The 18,041-nt window shown below is 38.6% G+C and overlaps 2 protein-coding genes across 51 annotated transcripts in view; one reads left to right on the forward strand and one right to left on the reverse strand.

Moving 5' to 3' along the window:
* Nucleotides 1-18,041, forward strand: part of LOC147845623 (uncharacterized) — an 807,608-nt gene that overhangs the window by 762,262 nt on the left and 27,305 nt on the right. The window lies entirely within an intron of this gene.
* Nucleotides 1-18,041, reverse strand: part of bptf (bromodomain PHD finger transcription factor) — a 39,798-nt gene that overhangs the window by 16,518 nt on the left and 5,239 nt on the right. For 4 of the 50 annotated variants that reach the window (XM_087244388.1, XM_087244390.1, XM_087244387.1 and 1 more), the window contains exons 3-22: nt 16,610-16,830; nt 14,132-14,341; nt 11,962-12,099; nt 11,299-11,484; nt 10,662-10,810; nt 10,119-10,450; nt 9,897-10,028; nt 7,847-7,976; nt 7,608-7,743; nt 7,227-7,514; nt 5,268-7,089; nt 3,695-3,819; nt 3,479-3,607; nt 3,234-3,384; nt 3,036-3,075; nt 2,483-2,723; nt 2,032-2,202; nt 876-1,012; nt 673-787; nt 271-446 (exon numbers count right to left, since the gene is read on the reverse strand). In XM_087244388.1, the coding sequence (XP_087100514.1) occupies nt 271-446; nt 673-787; nt 876-1,012; nt 2,032-2,202; nt 2,483-2,723; nt 3,036-3,075; nt 3,234-3,384; nt 3,479-3,607; nt 3,695-3,819; nt 5,268-7,089; nt 7,227-7,514; nt 7,608-7,743; nt 7,847-7,976; nt 9,897-10,028; nt 10,119-10,450; nt 10,662-10,810; nt 11,299-11,484; nt 11,962-12,099; nt 14,132-14,341; nt 16,610-16,830 (5,029 nt within the window). Of the gene's footprint in view, nt 1-270; nt 447-672; nt 788-875; nt 1,013-2,031; nt 2,203-2,482; nt 2,724-2,954; nt 3,076-3,233; nt 3,385-3,478; nt 3,608-3,694; nt 3,820-5,267; nt 7,090-7,226; nt 7,515-7,607; nt 7,744-7,846; nt 7,977-9,896; nt 10,029-10,118; nt 10,451-10,661; nt 10,811-11,298; nt 11,485-11,916; nt 12,100-14,131; nt 14,342-16,609; nt 16,831-18,041 lie in introns of all 50 variants that reach the window. The other 46 variants (XM_087244376.1, XM_087244380.1, XM_087244375.1 and 43 more) reach the window with 14 other exon arrangements.

Below are 18,041 nucleotides of genomic sequence, written 5' to 3' on the forward strand. Positions count from 1 at the left end.
AGAACTATTCGCTGTCAGCTATTAACAGCTAAGTTGTGTTCATCTATAAAGACTATCATGATGGACAAAATGTCCAATACACTTTTGCATTTTTATATGCCAAGAAAGCTTATTTATTCAATAATCTAAAAGCCATTGAGATATGAGTTTTGTCAAGGAAACCAGGGTGATGTTAATATCCAGGTAGACCTTTTAAAATATGCCACCACTGCAGAGCTCTATGAAGTGCACAGATGAATTTGCCACAATAAGCTTAACAACTGTACATACCTGAGCCCCCTGGGTGAGCTGTGTGAGCTGGGCCAGAGTGAGTTTGACCTGACCCTGCTGTGGTCGTGGAGAAGCGGGCGTCTGTGGGGTCTGGGGTTGGTTTGGTGTGGGGAGGCGAGGAGGAGTGCCCACCACCTGAGTGCCTGAACTTGTCTGCACCTGCTGCTGTGTTTGGCCTGTGTGGTATAATCATTGACAATTACAGAGTCAGAAAACTGTGATGCATTCAAAAGCGTTGCCTAAAACACATTGTGGATATTCCGTGTGGATATTTGTATACAAAATATTTCTGTATAATGACCACTATTTCGAACGAGGTCCTATCATGTCATGTTTTCTCCTATCCTAATAAATAATAAGTAAAAAACTAATAATTAATCCTATTTAGGATTAATTAAATACCTTGCTGAACCATCAGGGGTGTGCGAATGATAGTCTTCCCCAGAGTGGTGGCCTGCTGCAAGGGGGAACGTATTACAGTCATCCCTGGCCGTAGGGTGGTTCCAGTTGTCAGGACCTGAGCATAAACCATTACATTAATTATTACAACTGGAACACACAAAGCAGGGTTAACCAGAGTGGATTATTCTAGTGCAAGCTCAAACCTGCTGCGTGGAGGTGGTTGTGTTGGGTCTGATGTTGATGGTGGCTGTGCGTGGCTGGAATGGAGGAAAGGACTGTGCGTTGCCTGCTGTGCTTGATGGAATGATGCCCACCACCTTTTGCTGTACCTGCACCAAACCTGTCAAAACAGAGTAACAAATTACATGGATAGATGGACATTCAAGTTTGTTTGTTTTTAAAGAAGTCTCTTTAATACCAAAGGCTGCATTTACTAGCTCATGAATAAAGTGATAACAGTCATAATATAAAAACATTATAATTTTAAATTCAGGTAAAACTAAATGAAATCCAAGTCATGGTTTAGCAAATGCTCCAATAGCTAGGCAAATCCTTTTAGGGAAGCATGGCTCTGTGATTAGTAGCAAATCTACATCCAAGCCAGAATACTCGTGTAAAAACTCCAAATACGCTGAAAAAGAAACCCAGGAAATCCCCATTGAGTTCTTAAAATTTCTTACTAAAAATGTCCCTGATAACAAAGCAATGCATTGTAAATGAGATGTTTTGTGTCTAATTATTTGTAAGAAGCCACATTATCTCACAGAACGTTTTAACAAAATTGAAAAGAGAGTTTAGAGTAAAGTTCAATTAAGTTATTAAATGTGGTATTTACATGTTTTCAGATGTAGCAACATTTACTACAGAGCTGTAATTTGACTACAGACTTTTGAACAGTAGCAAATTCATCACAGAGACTGACAGATGGAAAATTAGTCAAACAGATAAATAACAATGACAATTATTAGACTTAAATATAAAACAGTATAGCCATAAAACATATATAAATCTTGTACCAAAGTATATGGGATGTTCACAACAACAACAACAGCAAAACAGAATCATAAACTTTCACTGAGTCTACTTTCATTATCCAGCACCCATGTGGGAATGGTGGGTGGGGAGAACCGGTTAATTTGCATTAAAGACAGGCTACAAAAACAACTACGCTGTCATCTGAGACTAAATTAGGTATAATCAGAAGGGTATAAAAAAAATGATCTGATGAGAATTTTGAGATGAAACTTTACAAACACCTTCTGGAGACACCCAAAGACTTATCTTGCATCTTTTAAAAGAGGTAAAATAGGAGCCCTTTAAACAAAATCGCATGCCAATGATGTTGGAGGCCTGCCGTACCTCCTTGCGTGGTTGGCACGTTCACTGTGACTATCTTGCTGTTGGCTGGAACAGGTAGTTTAGCAGCGATGACACTGCCGGCCATTGACCCCGGAGCAGCAGCGATGTGGAACGTTTGCCCAGACGTGGTGGCGCTACTCGCCGCCACAGTCACGACCGAACTGGTAGAGACTGCAAGACACAGGTCTGATCACTACTCTAACACATACATCCCATTCAGGAAACACAGCAGCGGTTGCATCCAAGAACGCCACGGACAACAAAACAATCTCTCAAGCACCACCACAGATAAGCCAACCAAAATAACAACTGGAAATCCAGCTAATTTTCAACCAAATACACCAACGTGCAAAAAAAAGCACACAACAACAGCAACAACGAAAGCAGCTAAAGTTAAAAACATCAAGCAATGTTTTAAACCATGCCTGCTCAGAACACCATTTAGACTGACCTGAATTGCCCTGTTGACCCTGCTTGACCCAGGAAGCAAAGGACTGCTGGAAGTTCTTGTTTTGCTGGAATGTCACCGGAGAACCCAGCTTGGTGGTCATTACCACTTTTGGCGTCGAAGTTACCTGACCGCTTATAGAGCCCACCACCACTTTCTGAGTAGTGGTCCCAGGGGTTGTAGGGGTGCTGGTCAAGGTGGTTGTGTTGCTGGTGGTACTAGGTTTCTGCTGTTCCAACCGTTTCTGAAACAAAACAAATGGTAGGCTCTTCAATTTAACAAAATAAAACAAAGATCCAAGGCAATCAGATATTAGACAAACAAGGTTACTTCAAGGGAACACACACACCACCAAGTGATCATTACAAGTAATAAGCAATCAAGAAGCCCATTAGGAAGAACACTCATTTCTGTTAATAGTGCCCCTGGTAAACAAAAAGGGGCGCCCCAGGTGGGCACATGTCTACATTCCCACCTGCTGGGCTGCCAATCTCTGCTGCTTTAGCTGAGCTTCCAATTGGGCCTTGACCTCCTCTGCTTTCTTCTGCACACTAACCTTAGTTGGGTCAGCTGCTTGTGCCTTTTCCCTCTCAACCCTATGAAATCAGAAAGTTCAGAAATCTTAAACTTAAAAGTGTACGACTGAACAAATGACAATGAAGGACACATGGACCATTGGGAAAAATACCAATTGCAAAGTGAATAAGCGTCCATAGGAAAAAACACACAATAGAAAAAAAAGGAGAATTCCCACCTTTCGGTAAAGGCTCGAATCTCCCAGAGTTCAAGGTCTTCCTCGGCCACCCAGGTTTCTATTACAACTGGCCCTGTTTGCTTAGCTGGTTCTGGCTTCTTTGGTCTTAAAGCACTTGAACGAAGGCCTTTCCTTTGAGGTGTGGGAGTCTCTACTCAAAGAAATGACAGACAGACGAGATCAAAAAATCCACAACTGAAACCAAAGCAGTTGCCTTGTATAAGCACTCTTTGAGTCATTGTTACCTTTGGGAGTCTCAGGCACACCAAGGGGACAAATGATCTTCCTGATGCAATACTCTGAACGAATGCCATAAGGACCTACATCTCTCCGCTTAATGATCTCAGTTGTGGTGATGTCGGTGTCAGATGTCTCTGTTAAATCGCACATACAAAAGAGGTTGAATGTTGACTTTCAAGGTCTTTGATGGCAAATTGACTTTAAAGCTGTTAAGTGCCAACCTGTTCGTGTTGTTCCTCCTGTGGGTGAGGGTTTTACAGACATGTCGTCCCATCTGAGGCAGGCCCAAAGTAGTCGTAGCATTAAGCTCACTCCAGCCAATGACCGAACTGTCTGGAGTCGGTACCTATATCAAAAAACCTCCAACTCATGAGCATCAGAGATTAAAAAGGATCAAGTGTTTATCAATTCTCTAAATGCGAGCATCTATGGTGATTCATTTTCTTATTGCCAGCACATTTAGCAATTTTCTTTTAGAGAACCAGTTAATCCATACACAAGTCTTTCATATATACAAGCAGAGATTTTAATCACAGCCAAATGCATTAAATCTAGTATGGGAAAAACACCTCTAACAGATATGTGCACTCTTGTATATTAGAAACACTTGGGACCATGTAATAAAGGAAAGAGCTACAGAGATGCTGTAAACATATGTTATCCTAAATAAGCACACAAAAACCAAGTAATCAAGATCTTCAGAATGACTTAAAAACTTTTAGCAAAACTTGCTGAAGCTAAATTTGTCAGGACAAAGGCCCTATAGGAGTAGGACTCCAATGCCAATGGCTTTCTGGTCCTAAGGTTACTGAACTCTGGGCAAATCTACAAGTTGGGCAAAATTTCAAGCATAACTGTCTATAGACAAACTTGCACACTCCACATTGACAAGCCAAAAATTGTAAAGTCTGTACAATAGTAAATATATGTAGATTTATGAGCTTCAAACCCCTAACAGAGTAATAGGCAATCTTGGCTTTAGAGTGTCAGTTTCTTGCAGAGTTTAGCTCCAACACGCGTGCTCGAAACTTTTTAGTGAAATCAAAGATCTTAATTAGCTAATGTGTGTTCGCTTAAGAACATATAGTTTAAGAACTTTATAGTTTCACCAGGCTTCGCAGTGCAAGCCTTCACTGACTGCGTGCACAGCTGAGAACTGTGAAGGCTATTATTCTTGGCGAGCTTTCCACTGTAATATTATTTGTAACAACAGGGGGCGACTCAAAGTAACTGTCACAAAGAAACAGTAGTAAAGAAGTCAGCGAGTTGAATTGCTAAATATATGAATTTAACTATTAATAAAACAAATAAGTTGTGGATAATTGTAAAGGACACATGTGACATTTTTACAGTTGGGCAAATGGGTAACTTAGGCTACATTTTATGTATCCAAGCTAACCTCGTACTTAATGAAAAACCTTTTATACAATACAAAGAAAAATATTTACTTAAAAAGCCTTGGACAACCTGTGCACAAAATATATGCCTTGTTTTTTCATCAAAGCTTCAAAAGAAATCTCAGTGACTTTACATCATGCATTTGTTTTGAATCTCAAAAATTCGCCCAAAGTGAACCTCCGCCAACTCAGCGATGATGTCACATTCACCTCGCACACTCAAGCAAACTAGCAGACGGGTCGAGTAGAAAAAAGGCTTTAGATCTAGAGCAAAATTCTCCTGGAAAGTGACCTTCAAAAAGCCGCAACAGACAACCCTGCCCTACCCTTATACATTTGCTTTAGCAACTAACATTTCTAAATAAAAACATCCAATACAGATGAACAAGATACAGACCTCCATGTGATCCCAAATGTTGGTCGAGGGGATGGGTAAGGCCAGATATCTAGGGCTGGCTTGGCATTATAGTTAAAGATGGGAACTTCACGGATGCCACCACGCCTTGCAAGCTTCTTTAGCTCATCATTGGGAAGCACAAAGATACTCTTTTTGCTACTCTTGGTCACAAATTTGCGGTAGGAGGGCAAGGCTGTTCCCGACCTCGTTTTCTTGGTGCGAGAAAACTTTAATAGTCGTACTCTGTCCCTGGTGGAATATTCATGACTTACAGTCATAGATTTTACAGTGGACCCACTAGGACTTGATGTGGTATCTGTCAGTGTTTTCATGACCATAGTCTTGCACTCTGTTGTTAGAGTGGCTTCCTGGGATGAGCTCAAAACCTTGGTAACAGTAGTGGTAGTTGTAGAGGAGAGTGTTGAAACAGAGCTGCTAGACTCCACCTTAGAATCTGTTAGCACAGCGGTATTGAGGCCGTTCTTGGAAGCAAGACTATCACGAGAGGTCAACACCATGCGGGACTCTGTGGATACTGTGGTTGTAGTTGTGGTGACTTGAGTAACGACAGTAGTCTCGCCAATGCTGCTGCTGTTTTCAGTGAGGTCACTGCTTAAGCTGGACTCCTCTGCTGAAGGGACAGGTGAAGGAACAGAAGGCTTTGCCTCCACCACTTGCATCGGCTCCACCTTAGAGCTATGACTAGGCACCTCGGATCTTTCATTTGGCTCAGAAGCTACAGGAGAAGGTTCAGGTACAGAGAAGCTAACAGAGGAATCTATAGGTTTTTCGATATTGTTTTCCAACTTGGCCACTTTCTGAGGTGGTGGATAATCAGGGTCAAGCTTAGTAACTGCTTTCTCCTCATCCAAATTCACCTGAGGAATCGTGCTATTAGTCCATTCTTTAAGACACTCTTGACTGGCGTCACCATTCATTAGTGACTTTACTGGTTCCTTTGGTGATATTGCTTTTATATCCTCTACAATGGTATTGGTTAACTCCTTTGTGTCACCGTTATCAGTCAAATTCTTACATTCTGGGTCAACAGTAACATCCTTCCCGTTTACTTGCACAGGCACAGTTTTCTTCACATCTAGATCATTCTCACTGTTTTCAATGTTGTCCTTTCCCGCAGAGTCTTCAGATGGACAGGTAGCTTCTGTAATATTTTTATCAGGTTTAGCGTTTAAGCTGAGACTTTGATCCAGACTTTGAGAGTTTCCATTAAGCTCAGACATTGCGACCCTACTGGCGGTCTTGGGATCGGTTTCTGCCAACTTCTGCTGATTTTCTTTTGGGGCCAATTCAACAGAATCATTTAATCTGACATCCAGAGTGTTCTTCTGTCCTGAAGTGTTTGTCTTTGCCTGTTCATCCTCTTGGTTAAAAACAAGCCGCTTGACTACATTGTCTTTTTCTTGTATCGCAAGACACGCTACCCCCTCAGTCTGTCTAGCCTTAGGAGTTTCAGAGATAGTTCCTTCAATCTTGACCTTATGGTCCTGAGCAGCTAAGGTTGTCTCTTTGTTTTCCACTGCCGTTTCAGTCAATGGTTTAGAAGTAGGTGCCTGTTTGAGTTTATCAATCCTCTGCTTCTCTTCTATTGTGAACTGTTTGACTCGCCTCTCCAAAAGGCCATCAAGTTTTGATGGCTTTAATTTCTTGTATGCTGTGCGTTGTAAAAAGCCTTCACTAACATTTACAACATCATGCCAAAAGCATTGCTGGGGTTTATTCAGAGTGTTATCTTTCACCACCTCACTATCCAAAGGCTCTTCTTTCATAGTAGAGTCATCGGTTGAGGCATTGGTGATTTCAACTGTAGACATTGAAAGAGAGAGGCACATTTAGCAGCTGTTCCACATGGCAACTATTTTAATGCATTCCAATATCAGAGAATACATGCTATATAATTCTTAATATGCTGTATTTTTACAGGAAAAACTGTAGAATTACCTTTTCCCTCATTTGCAGAGTTAGGACTGCTGGTGTCCATTTCTTCCACAGATTCGTTTTTCTCATTACATTTCTCTTCAGTTGTTTCATTCATTTTTTCTTCATCTTGTTCTTCAACTTTTAACACATGATCTTTTTCCACTGATAGCTTTTCCTCAGAAGAATCCAGTGATAGGACCTGGGTATTATCCTTATCAGGCACATTTTGAGATGACATTTCGTCTTTTTTAACCACAGTTTTTGGTGCCCCTGGGAGAGCTGCCTGATTGTCCATTCCAGTTTTAGCTGCTATAAAAATAAAAATAAAAAAGTTTAGGTTTTTCTGTTTCCAAGACAGTTTGATAATTCTTTTATGGTATTCTATGCAAGTAAACCACATACCCTCAAGTGCCTTGCGGTAATTGACGTTTGTGTTTCCTGGAAGTTTTGTGAAAAATCGATGGACGTGCGTCTTACTAACCCAGCTCCAGCCTCCATACCCAGTTACTCTGTACTCCTCACCTTTCTGCTTCCACACCTACAGAACACATCTGTTCAGTTACTGATTGCCTGCAGCTCAAATACTGATGCGGATGTTATGTTTCAACAGAAACACATAGCTTGCAAGTGCTCTAACGTACCTGGTGTTTGATGGGGAAAGTGTACTTCACCCATGTGGCCTGCTGCATAGTCTCTTCATCCTCTAGCTTTTTCTCTCTCTTTTTCACCTTCTCTTTCTCTTCCCGCTCCACAGAGGTCATACGATGAAGCCTGCGGGAGAATAATACAAAAAAAAAAAAAATCATCAAAACTGGGACATAAAGGTGACTCACTGTACATTTTTGGAATGCCTCCAGCACAGAATTTGCTGAAGTACACACATGGATGATTTTGTGTTTAGGAGTAGCATTGTACAAGGAATTATCCAATGTTTAATTACCTTGACATTAAATTGAACATGACAATTAATTATGTTTAATTTAAAAAAGCCAGCATACCTCTTTTATTGACCCTTTTCTTTTTAACAAACCCCCTTCCTGACTGAATGATGTGAGATTTTATCTTATTTTTTTCTCTGCACAATTTCAAACAAACCCTAAATTCCACAGGCTATTAACGAAAGCTTCTAAATATGATAAGTCCTCAAATTTGCAACGCATATCCACCAATCTCAGCACAACACTTTAGCCTATTTTGGGGTGCGTTTCCCAAACAACAACACAACTCATGACTGAACTATCATAGTACGATGCATCGTTTGGGAAAAGAAAGATGCAGTGATGAGTGTTTTCCAAAACCGTAGCTGCTTTGTCGCAGATCGTTTGAACAACATTAGTTATAACATAAAACGTCCACAATGACAAAACGGGATGGAGTAAAAATTTCTTTTGAGAAAAAAAAAACACATCTATAGCAATTTTTTATTTTTTTTTTACACGCACACAGATTAAAAAAAAATCCAATATTAGTTTTGGTAAAACATGCACTCGCTTTCCATACTATATGAAATATATGTAAATGGCACATATAGGGCCTATATTTCCTTTATAAATATTATTGAGAATATTACATATTCTATTCTATTCTATAAACATAAAACCACTTAGTAACACGTATTACAATCTTATATATAAATCATTTAAATCGTTAGGCTAATGGTTGTAATTTACAGTACGCAATTTATTAAGAAAAGAAAAAAATCATACTTCATTTTAACATAAAAGATTATTATTACTATCAAGTATTATATATACATAAATACACAAGTCTACTTTCACAATTTGACACATTCAATCCATTGCAGAATGTTGTAACTAACAGGCCCATGTCATATACAGTACAGATACATTTCTTAATAAATAACCTACTACAAATTAAAAGCATTAACATATGTTAAAAATTGTTTTCACAAGCTTTGGAGACTTAACGCAAATTCGGCTTTTAAATAACAGGTCACCTGAGCCACGGCTGTGTTCAAAATGGCATAAATGTCTTCAAAGTGCATTAAGAAGGGAACGCAAATGCCAATATGATGATCGCTAAAACTGAACTGTAAAAATACTTTGAAACTAAATAACACATAAGGAGCAATGATTTTAAGGTTTTTTTTTTTAATCATTTGAAGTTTAAATGTTGGAACGTTCTAAATTAATAGGGCATAGTGTGGATAACTGGGAATAGAACACAGCAAGGAACTATGCTTCTAACTACAGCTCTTGAGGTGTAGTTGCAAGCGTACAAGTTTGCGAAGCAGTTTGCGAAGGTTTACCTAACCACATAATGGCTCAGATAATGTCTATTTGAAAACAAATTTAATCATATACTTTAAACTGCTGATATGTGAATGTATCAATCTAACTTTCAATTTTTTTTATACTTTTATAAATATTCGCAATTGGGTGCAACTACAGGAGGAATTTCAAAACAGCTACAACATCATATTTAATCCTGTGCTGAAAAATACTAAGTTTTCCAATATTATCCATGTCTAACAGGTAAATGATTGTATAAGTTTCAATGACTTTGCTCACCATATTCCATGCATCTACACTCCATTTTGATTGTTTGCTTAATCTCCAATATTTTCCTACTGTATATCTAATACATTTGAAGAATAAAATCACTATTTCCCATCAAAATTGCATCAAACTTTGAGTTGTGCTTGTAGTATTTTCACTAATGTAAACTCACCTTGTGTGCCCTAAAGAATCCTTCCATACAGGTAGCATTACCACCGGTTTGATTGCACACTCCAGAATGGCCAAAGCTAAAGCAAACTCTCTTGCCTTGCTGCACATTTGGACAGCTTTTATCCAGTTTGACCTACAACAATAAAAAAAAGATCACAGAATTATTACTTAGTCAAATTGCTACATTCAGAATAAAAAAACATCCATGGGTACTCATCAAGACCTGTGTGATGCCCAGTTGGGATGCAAGAATGGAGCAGGAATATTGTTTTCCAGCTGGATGATGGTTAATCTCAGAGTGGATACAGTCAGAGCTTTTGAGCCATACAGTGATCCGTTCCACTTGAATTCACCAGCTGGGGTCATGCAGAGCTTGTGGGAGAGATGTCTGCGTTTGTCGTGGTCTTCTCGATGCTGATGCTTATTCAGTGCAAGTGTGTTAGTGCTGTACTGGTTGTGGTAGACACGAAACTTGCCCTCCTGGCCCAATTTGAAAAAGCCACTGCTCTTGCTTGAATCTCTCTTAAAGGTGCCAAAGGACGACAGCGGAGGAGTCTAAAAGAACATACAAATGATTTACAAAAACATGTAGATATATACTTTTAGCAGTAATTGCATATTTTTTTAAAGAAACTCAACATTAACTTTTTTTGGCTAAAGACCTCTGGTATCATTTGGTTAATTTGCACAATAGCAATACAAGTTCATAAATGAGCAAATATAACTAAACAAACAAAACATTATTTAAAAAAGACAGTGGTCTCACCTCTTTAAGTGCTCTGCTACCATCCTGAGAGCTGCCATCTTTGTCCTGCATGACCTTGCGTTGGCTTAGCTTGCTATCAGGATTCCGGAGTCGTGTAATCATGCGTGAAGATGCTGTCTTTGTGCTGTCTCCATTAGCTTTGCCATCACCTAAAATAAAAACATTAATTTCAACATGTTATGTACATATGTACATATTACATTGGTCAGTAATTTTTTTTTCTATTGAAACCAATTCATACATTAATTCAGCTTCTATAGCTTTGATACAGTAGATAAAAAATGACAGCAAATTAATATTTCTAATTCAACATCCCGTGGGTTTATTTGTATCTCTTTCCAAAAACAATTCTACTGCCACTTTAAATAAAATCTCGATAATCATGTTTATGATTTATTAAAGTATAATTGTTGCACTGATATTTTTATTTTTTTTTACTTCTGCAACAAGCTAAATCAGTCAAGCGGGTGAGATATTCTATACAGCACATAAAGCCTATTATTAATTCTACCGTCAAAGAAAGAGAAAGGAAAGGATTTCTATGTAGAATAAGGGTAAATAAAACATTTGAATTGTCGAGTACACACAAACATTGTAAAACTAAAAAAAAGATCTTTATTTCTGTGTGTGTAGACACCTGTGTCATCTTGGCTGTTGAGAGAGGATTGAGAGGATCGATCCACCAGATCAGGCTCATCTGGACCCCGTAGGCATTCAGAGATGGAGAAATGACTGCTGCAGCTGTTCTCATCTGCTGTCTGAGCTAGCTCAGCCTCCAGTACAGAATCCCCTTCCCCATGACAGGCACCCTCTGAGCTCTTACCTGAGGAGAAACAGTACAATAGTGATGTGTGACATCATGCCCATATTAAAAACAAAACACATAATACATATAGGACATTTAAATTGAAAAAAAAAAAAAAATGAAGTACAGTAGCATCCCATTTCAGTTGTCACAAAACATTAATGCTGCAGTGAGTACCCAAATACTGTTATAAAACATGGTAAATCTTGAAACATTCTCTGTTAGTATGTTCTACCAAAGAAAATGGCAGACATCCAGTGCTGTTCTGTAAGCAGGAATACTGAACAAGGGTTACTGGGAACATTACATGGTCTCTTGTGCCAGCAGGGCCTTTGATGCAGCACAATAAAACGGAAGATCTACTGTTAGTGTGGGTATGAACAGCACTTCACAAAGGAGGCCTGTCTTAATGTAAAAAGAATGTGAAATTTTGGAAAGCACTCGCTGTACCTGTCAACTCTTCCACCCCATCAGTCCCTTCCCCTTTCTCCTCACCGCTGGAAGACGATGTCACAGCATTTCCTATTGGACTCTGCGAGTTCGGTTTTGTCTGTACGGTGGAGCTGGATGATGCCGCAATCTCAGGAACACTGGAACTGAGCACCTCACCAACTGGAACAGCAGAGACTGAAGCTAAAATTTGAACGGACACAAGAAACTGTGTTTAGTTTTCAAGATTATTTGGTTATACTTTCAAATGCAAATGATGAGGACTGTAGCAGCGTTTGAGAAGAGCCAAGATAACCACACTACAAGTATTCCAAAATATTGCAAAATTATGAAAACACCATCCAAATATTATCTTTACATAGATGCTCAATCGTTCTTAAAGGATCAGGAAAAAGCAAAACACATTTTCTGACATGTTGACAGTCATCTAAATGTGTCACGTTGCTAAAAACACTATTAGGACACATTTATTTCTCTAAAAAGTGAATACTGGTTGTTTTTGAATTGTGTAGAGCAAATCCAATCTTCCGGTTCAACGTCAAGCAATGAGATCATCGTGTAGTTCCAGCGTAGAGATTGGCTGTCTGTACCAGCCGGTACAAAGTGACGTCCTTGAGTTTTCAGCACATCATAAATTCATGAGAAAGACTTGGTTCGAACCAATCAGGGTGCTCTTTTGTGAACTTCAAAAATATGCATGATGTAGCTTCGAAGACTGTTGTTTAGGGATGTAACGGTATTGTAAATACCGTCATACCGCAAAAGCAATTTTTTCCGATATTACCGTAGTCGCATGACTCGATAAAACTCGGGGTTGGGGTTTGAGCGCGCATACTCAAGAGCGGTGTTGTCGCGCGCCTACTGAAGGGCGGGACGGAGGGTGTGTCGCCTCGCGGGGGCACTTTTGATCATTTTGGAAGGGCACTTTCTATCCAAGACTAAAAATGGCATGAACCTCAGTCCCAAATGAGAGGGTTTTTTTCTGTTGCAGGGGATCCCAGAGATCCCAGTTTTTACCACATTATAGTTATATGATAATTTTCCGTAAAACCCATCTCTATCTAAGTGAGTGAGTGATTAAATGTTGAATGTGATGAGTTTTCAACAATAATAAATTGAAACTTTATTTTTTTACATGGTTTAATAATTTTTAGTTATTAAAATTGAAGTTCCTGTTTCAAAGCTTACAGATAAGCTAATTTGTATGTCACTGACACTTTTGGCGCTTTTTTGGAGTATTTTCATAAGTTTTGTTTTTCCTGTAAATGATTCAATAAATACCGTACCGTGACATTCATACCGAGGTATTACCGTACCTTGAAATTCTGATACCGTTACATCCCTACTGTTTTCACCTGTAACATGTTCAGAGAGACGCCACGTGTTGCCAACCGTAATTCAAACTAATAAAAGTAGTATTGTTGGGAGACATGGTTGGCCAGTGTTGTGTTTATACATGTGCCACAACGAAAATTTAGTTTTCATTACCTCGTGATGAGAGCAAAGTTCCTGTGTGGACCCACCTTTGTGGATTACAGTGGTCTGCTAACACGCAACAAAAATATGCTTGTAAGTAACATTTTTACCTGAGAGCTTTTCGCATCTGGAAATGGTGAAACCTGGATTTGCCACTCGTCTTCTTTTAAAATAAGATGAGGTTCCAGTTGGTGTTTATTGTCCTGCCTCTACGGATTTGGTACGTGTGTGATCAGTGTTCTTTGTTTGTTTTTTCAGATGGCAAAGTTACTACCATCAGCAGTACACTCTCAGTTTTTAAAGACATACCTTAGTTAAAATGATTTAGTTGCTAAGTTTACAGTGAAATCCCTACAATATTATGGAGTGCAAATCTTCCACTTCCACACAGCTCTCAGATCTGCTCATCGAATCACTGTCTATCTCCCCGTGTGTCTGCTTTTGTGTTGCCGGTGTAAAAACCAGCTGTTGTGCATGTAATGAAACTCCTCTTTTTCTTGCAAACCCTTCCATCTTTCAACACTCCCACCCAAACAGAGCTGGACTCACCCACTTTCCTGACGTTTTTCAAACTAGAGGTGTGAAAACACCCTGCTGACGGGGGGTGGAGGCTTCGTGGCGCTTTAAACAGACCACAAATGACTAAATAATGTACTTTGTGTTAGAATGATGATCTTCCTCTGAAATTTAAACACACAATCACATAAGCAGCTACAAAACGAGCAAACACATCTCTCACCGTCTGAAGACGTTTGCTCATTTCGTGCATTCCCATTACTAGAGTCTTGTTGTGGACATGAATCGTTCGAGCTCATCTGATCGCCTGAAGCTGGTTCATCAGATAGAGTTTTCGGCTCTAGCTTGGCCCTCTCAGCCTCCTCCGCTGCCCGCCGCTTCACCTCCTCAAGCTCAGCTTCCTGCTTGGTCTTCAGACGGTCCAGGATCACATCTGGAGGAAACACACAAAAAGGATTAGTTGTTGTCCACTTTGAAACAATACTGGCTCTCAATTTATAATATGTGGCCTTAACTAATATGTTACTACACCAAAATTAATAATTTATTACAATGTACTTTTTGTGTAAATAAATATTTACAGTGTACTTATGATTAATTAAATACCTGTATGTATTACTATTATTATCTGTTGACCATTTATTACAACTTATGCCTCCGTAAAACCTGTCCCTGACCTTAGCCCTAACCCACCTCAAGAGCACCAGAAGTGTTCTGCAATAAAATTATGAACACAGTAAGTACATTGTGTTTATTGTTGATTCCAGTGCATAGCAGTTAAGGCCAGCTAATATAAAGTGGGACCCATTGCTGAAACAACAGAATGGCGTTCTTGTTTCTTATTAACATTGAATTTGACTTTAAGCTTTTGTAATTCTAATAACTTGTAAACATGTTATGGTGGTTTTAAAGTTTTTAAATAACTACTTGCAACTTACAGAGGAAGCATTCATTATACCACAGTTTGCACGCAGGAAGCAGAAGGCATATATAAAACATCTGCATCTTAAGAATACATTCACAAGCTGAAATCACTCTAGAGCAGGTGAAGCTGCTTTTGCAAGGCTAAAAATAGCGGAGCGGAAAAACAACTTACAGTCATTCTAATCACAACTAAATTACTTTTTTTACTCCCTCAATAAAGTGATGGTTATGTCAAGATACTTCCAATTGCTCTGTTTTTAGTTTTAGTTTAGTTTTTTTTTTCTGCAACAGAAGTCAATTTGCCATTGTTGTCCATCATTCATTAAAATATATTCTTTGAAACCACAAGTGACATGGTGTGTAAATTTTCATTTTTGTGTGGACTTCTTCTAATATTACGTCATACAAACACTTGCAACTTAAATAAGTGAATGAGGTGATTAACATTATTTGTTGCACTACTTAATTACACTCCCACCAATTACAATACATTGTGAAATGGAACTTCTTATTTGCAAAGCGACTATGTCAACAGTTTTCAATTCAATAACCAGAAATATGAAAATCTAGATACACACTCTATCATGAAATTTATATTACATTATCAATTCAAGTGCTTTAAAATAGCTTTGATTCTCCTCATAAAATTATAAAATGTCAAAATTTAATGCATACAAAACTAAATTGTGCGTAAGCAATATGACAGTTTTCACAAAAATGGTCTTGCTGTTTAGCCTGAGGAAAAATATTAATGGTTTTTTATGCCCTCAAAACATATGTACCTGAAAAAAAGCAAATATTAAAACACATTAAAAACATAAAAAGTTTTCAGTTAAAAATATGACATATAAAGAGTTCAGATGCAAAAACCTCTAAGTGACATCTAGAATTTTGGTCTTGGTGTGGGTTTCCTCCAGGTGCTCCGGTGTCCCCACAAGTGAAAAGACATACGCTACAGGTTAATTCGGTAAGCTAAATTGTCCATAGTGCATGTGAGTGAATGAGTGTGCATGGGTGTTTCCCAGTGACGGGTTGCAGCTGGAAGGGCATCCGCTGAGTAAAACATAAGCTGGATAAGTTGGCGGTTCATTCGACTGTGGCGAACCCAGATTAATAAAGGGACTAAGCTGAACAGAATATGAATGAATATTTGCCATAAAACTGAAATGACTGAATCGGGACATAGGTGCATGAGAAAAATGCTAATTTCAGAAAAAACTTCAGAAAGCACTTATAGTCTTTTGCATCTGAACTTTTAATATGCAAAAACTGCTTTCACATTTATTGAAAAAGTTCAGATTAAATACTTGTAAAAATCTTCCACAATTTAATTAAATTAACAGTTTTCCTTTGAGTGGATTTGATGAGAGTAATAATAATAATGGGCTTTAGAACTCTAAGCTGTCATTGCATAAAGCACTTCAAAAACTGCCCACATACTTAAGAAAAGCAATTGCTGTCATTTTAATACAAGCAACCTGAAGGCAGAGCAAACAAGAGTTCAGAATCAGCAGTGTAGTGTAATACTTAAATAAAAAAAATTAAAAAAGTGGGTTGCTAAAATTATCTAATTTCCAAAAAATCTGTTGATTTAGAGAACCTGCGTGGCCATAAATAAATGATTCAGTTAGTCAGCCATCAGAAATGATCAGGCATCAGCTTACAAAAGTCTGTGCTCCCCAAAACCCCACTCACAAAGACTATTAATTTGAATCAAAAGTCTATATTAGTCTCACTCCGCTTGTGTAAATGATTTTTGATTAGTATATCTTCTTACCGTTGGCAACAGTGAGATATGCCTTGTTGTTCCCGCGGGCCTTGTTAGTGAGCTCCTCTGTGATGTCCATGTGAGCGTGGATCTCCTCTCTCATCTCCTCTAGCACAGAGCACAGGTCATTCTCCCAGAATCCTTTATCCAGGAGCTCCAGTAGCTCTCCCAGCTGGACTTTAGTGCTGTAGTACCAGATCTGCTTGCTGTCATCCTCTCCGTCCTCCTCTCTGAAACATCGAATTGTGCACAGGTTTCACTTTTAGACTACCAAAGTTGTGACAAATGAAATAAAAACAACTCAAATGACCTTTTTTAACCAAGTTATCATCTGTTTTAGGCATACAACACAAATAATATTACTAATATTACTATTACTAATTATTGACCAAGGGCAGCACGGTGGCTCAGTGGTTAGCACTATCGCCTCACAAAAAGAAGGTTGCTGGTCCGAGTCCCGGCTGGGCCAGCTGGCATTTGTGTGCGGAGTTTGCATGTTCTCTGTGTTCTCCTGAGTTTCCTCCGTGTGCTCCGGTTTTCCCCACAGTCCAAACACATGCACTATAAGTAAACTGAATAAACTAAAGGGCCCTAGTGTATGAGTGTGTGCGTGAATGAGTGTGCATGGGTGTTTCCCTGTACAGAGCTGCAGCTGAAAGAGCATCTGCTGTGTAAAACATATGTAAAACTCTGAAATACAGACTAAGCCGAGGGAAAATGAGTGAATGAATATTACTATGACTACTCATTTATGAGAAACTGAACAGCAAGCAAAAGAAAAAAAACCTTTTCACAATTATTTTGACAATTAGATCAATAAATTTGTTTTAGGTGTTGTGACAAGTGTGAAAATCAACTGTGATCAAGTTGATCACTGGAACAGCATAGAAAGTTTAAATGAGCAATTACATCAATGTAATTAGTGCTGTGAGATTTGGGGAAAATATCTAATTGCGATTCATTTATTTATTTTGACAGATATTGCCATTTCGATTTTATTTTGTGATTTAATTTTGTATTCAAGCTTCAGCTCAATATTCTGTATCGTGGCTTCTTACTGCTAAAATGCAGTGAGTGTTAGTTAAAAAGGAACTTAAAAGATATTAACTTACTCCAACTTTTATTCAAATTTGTTTATAAATATTCAGAAATTAAACACTCATTTTTCTCAAGAGCAAACAGTCGGAAGTTATAGTGTCAGTTAACTCCTTGTGCTTTTGTGATGTTTTTTTCATATGGTGTAACAGCTGCAAACAACTCTGAAATTGTAATTTGCTGTTGCTTGCGACTATATTAAGTGTCACTAGCAATACTTTTAGTAGACTTTATAGTAGGACACTCCTCATATAGCCATCTTTGGTGCTTTTTTAGTTGCTGGTATTTCCTCGTGCTGTGGCAACAATTCTGCGACAGCACCTACAAATGACTTGTTTTTGTTCGG

This window comes from Danio rerio, chromosome 3 (genome assembly GCF_052040795.2).
Source record: "Danio rerio strain M-AB ecotype USA chromosome 3, GRCz13ab, whole genome shotgun sequence".
Lineage (NCBI taxonomy): Eukaryota > Metazoa > Chordata > Actinopteri > Cypriniformes > Danionidae > Danio > Danio rerio.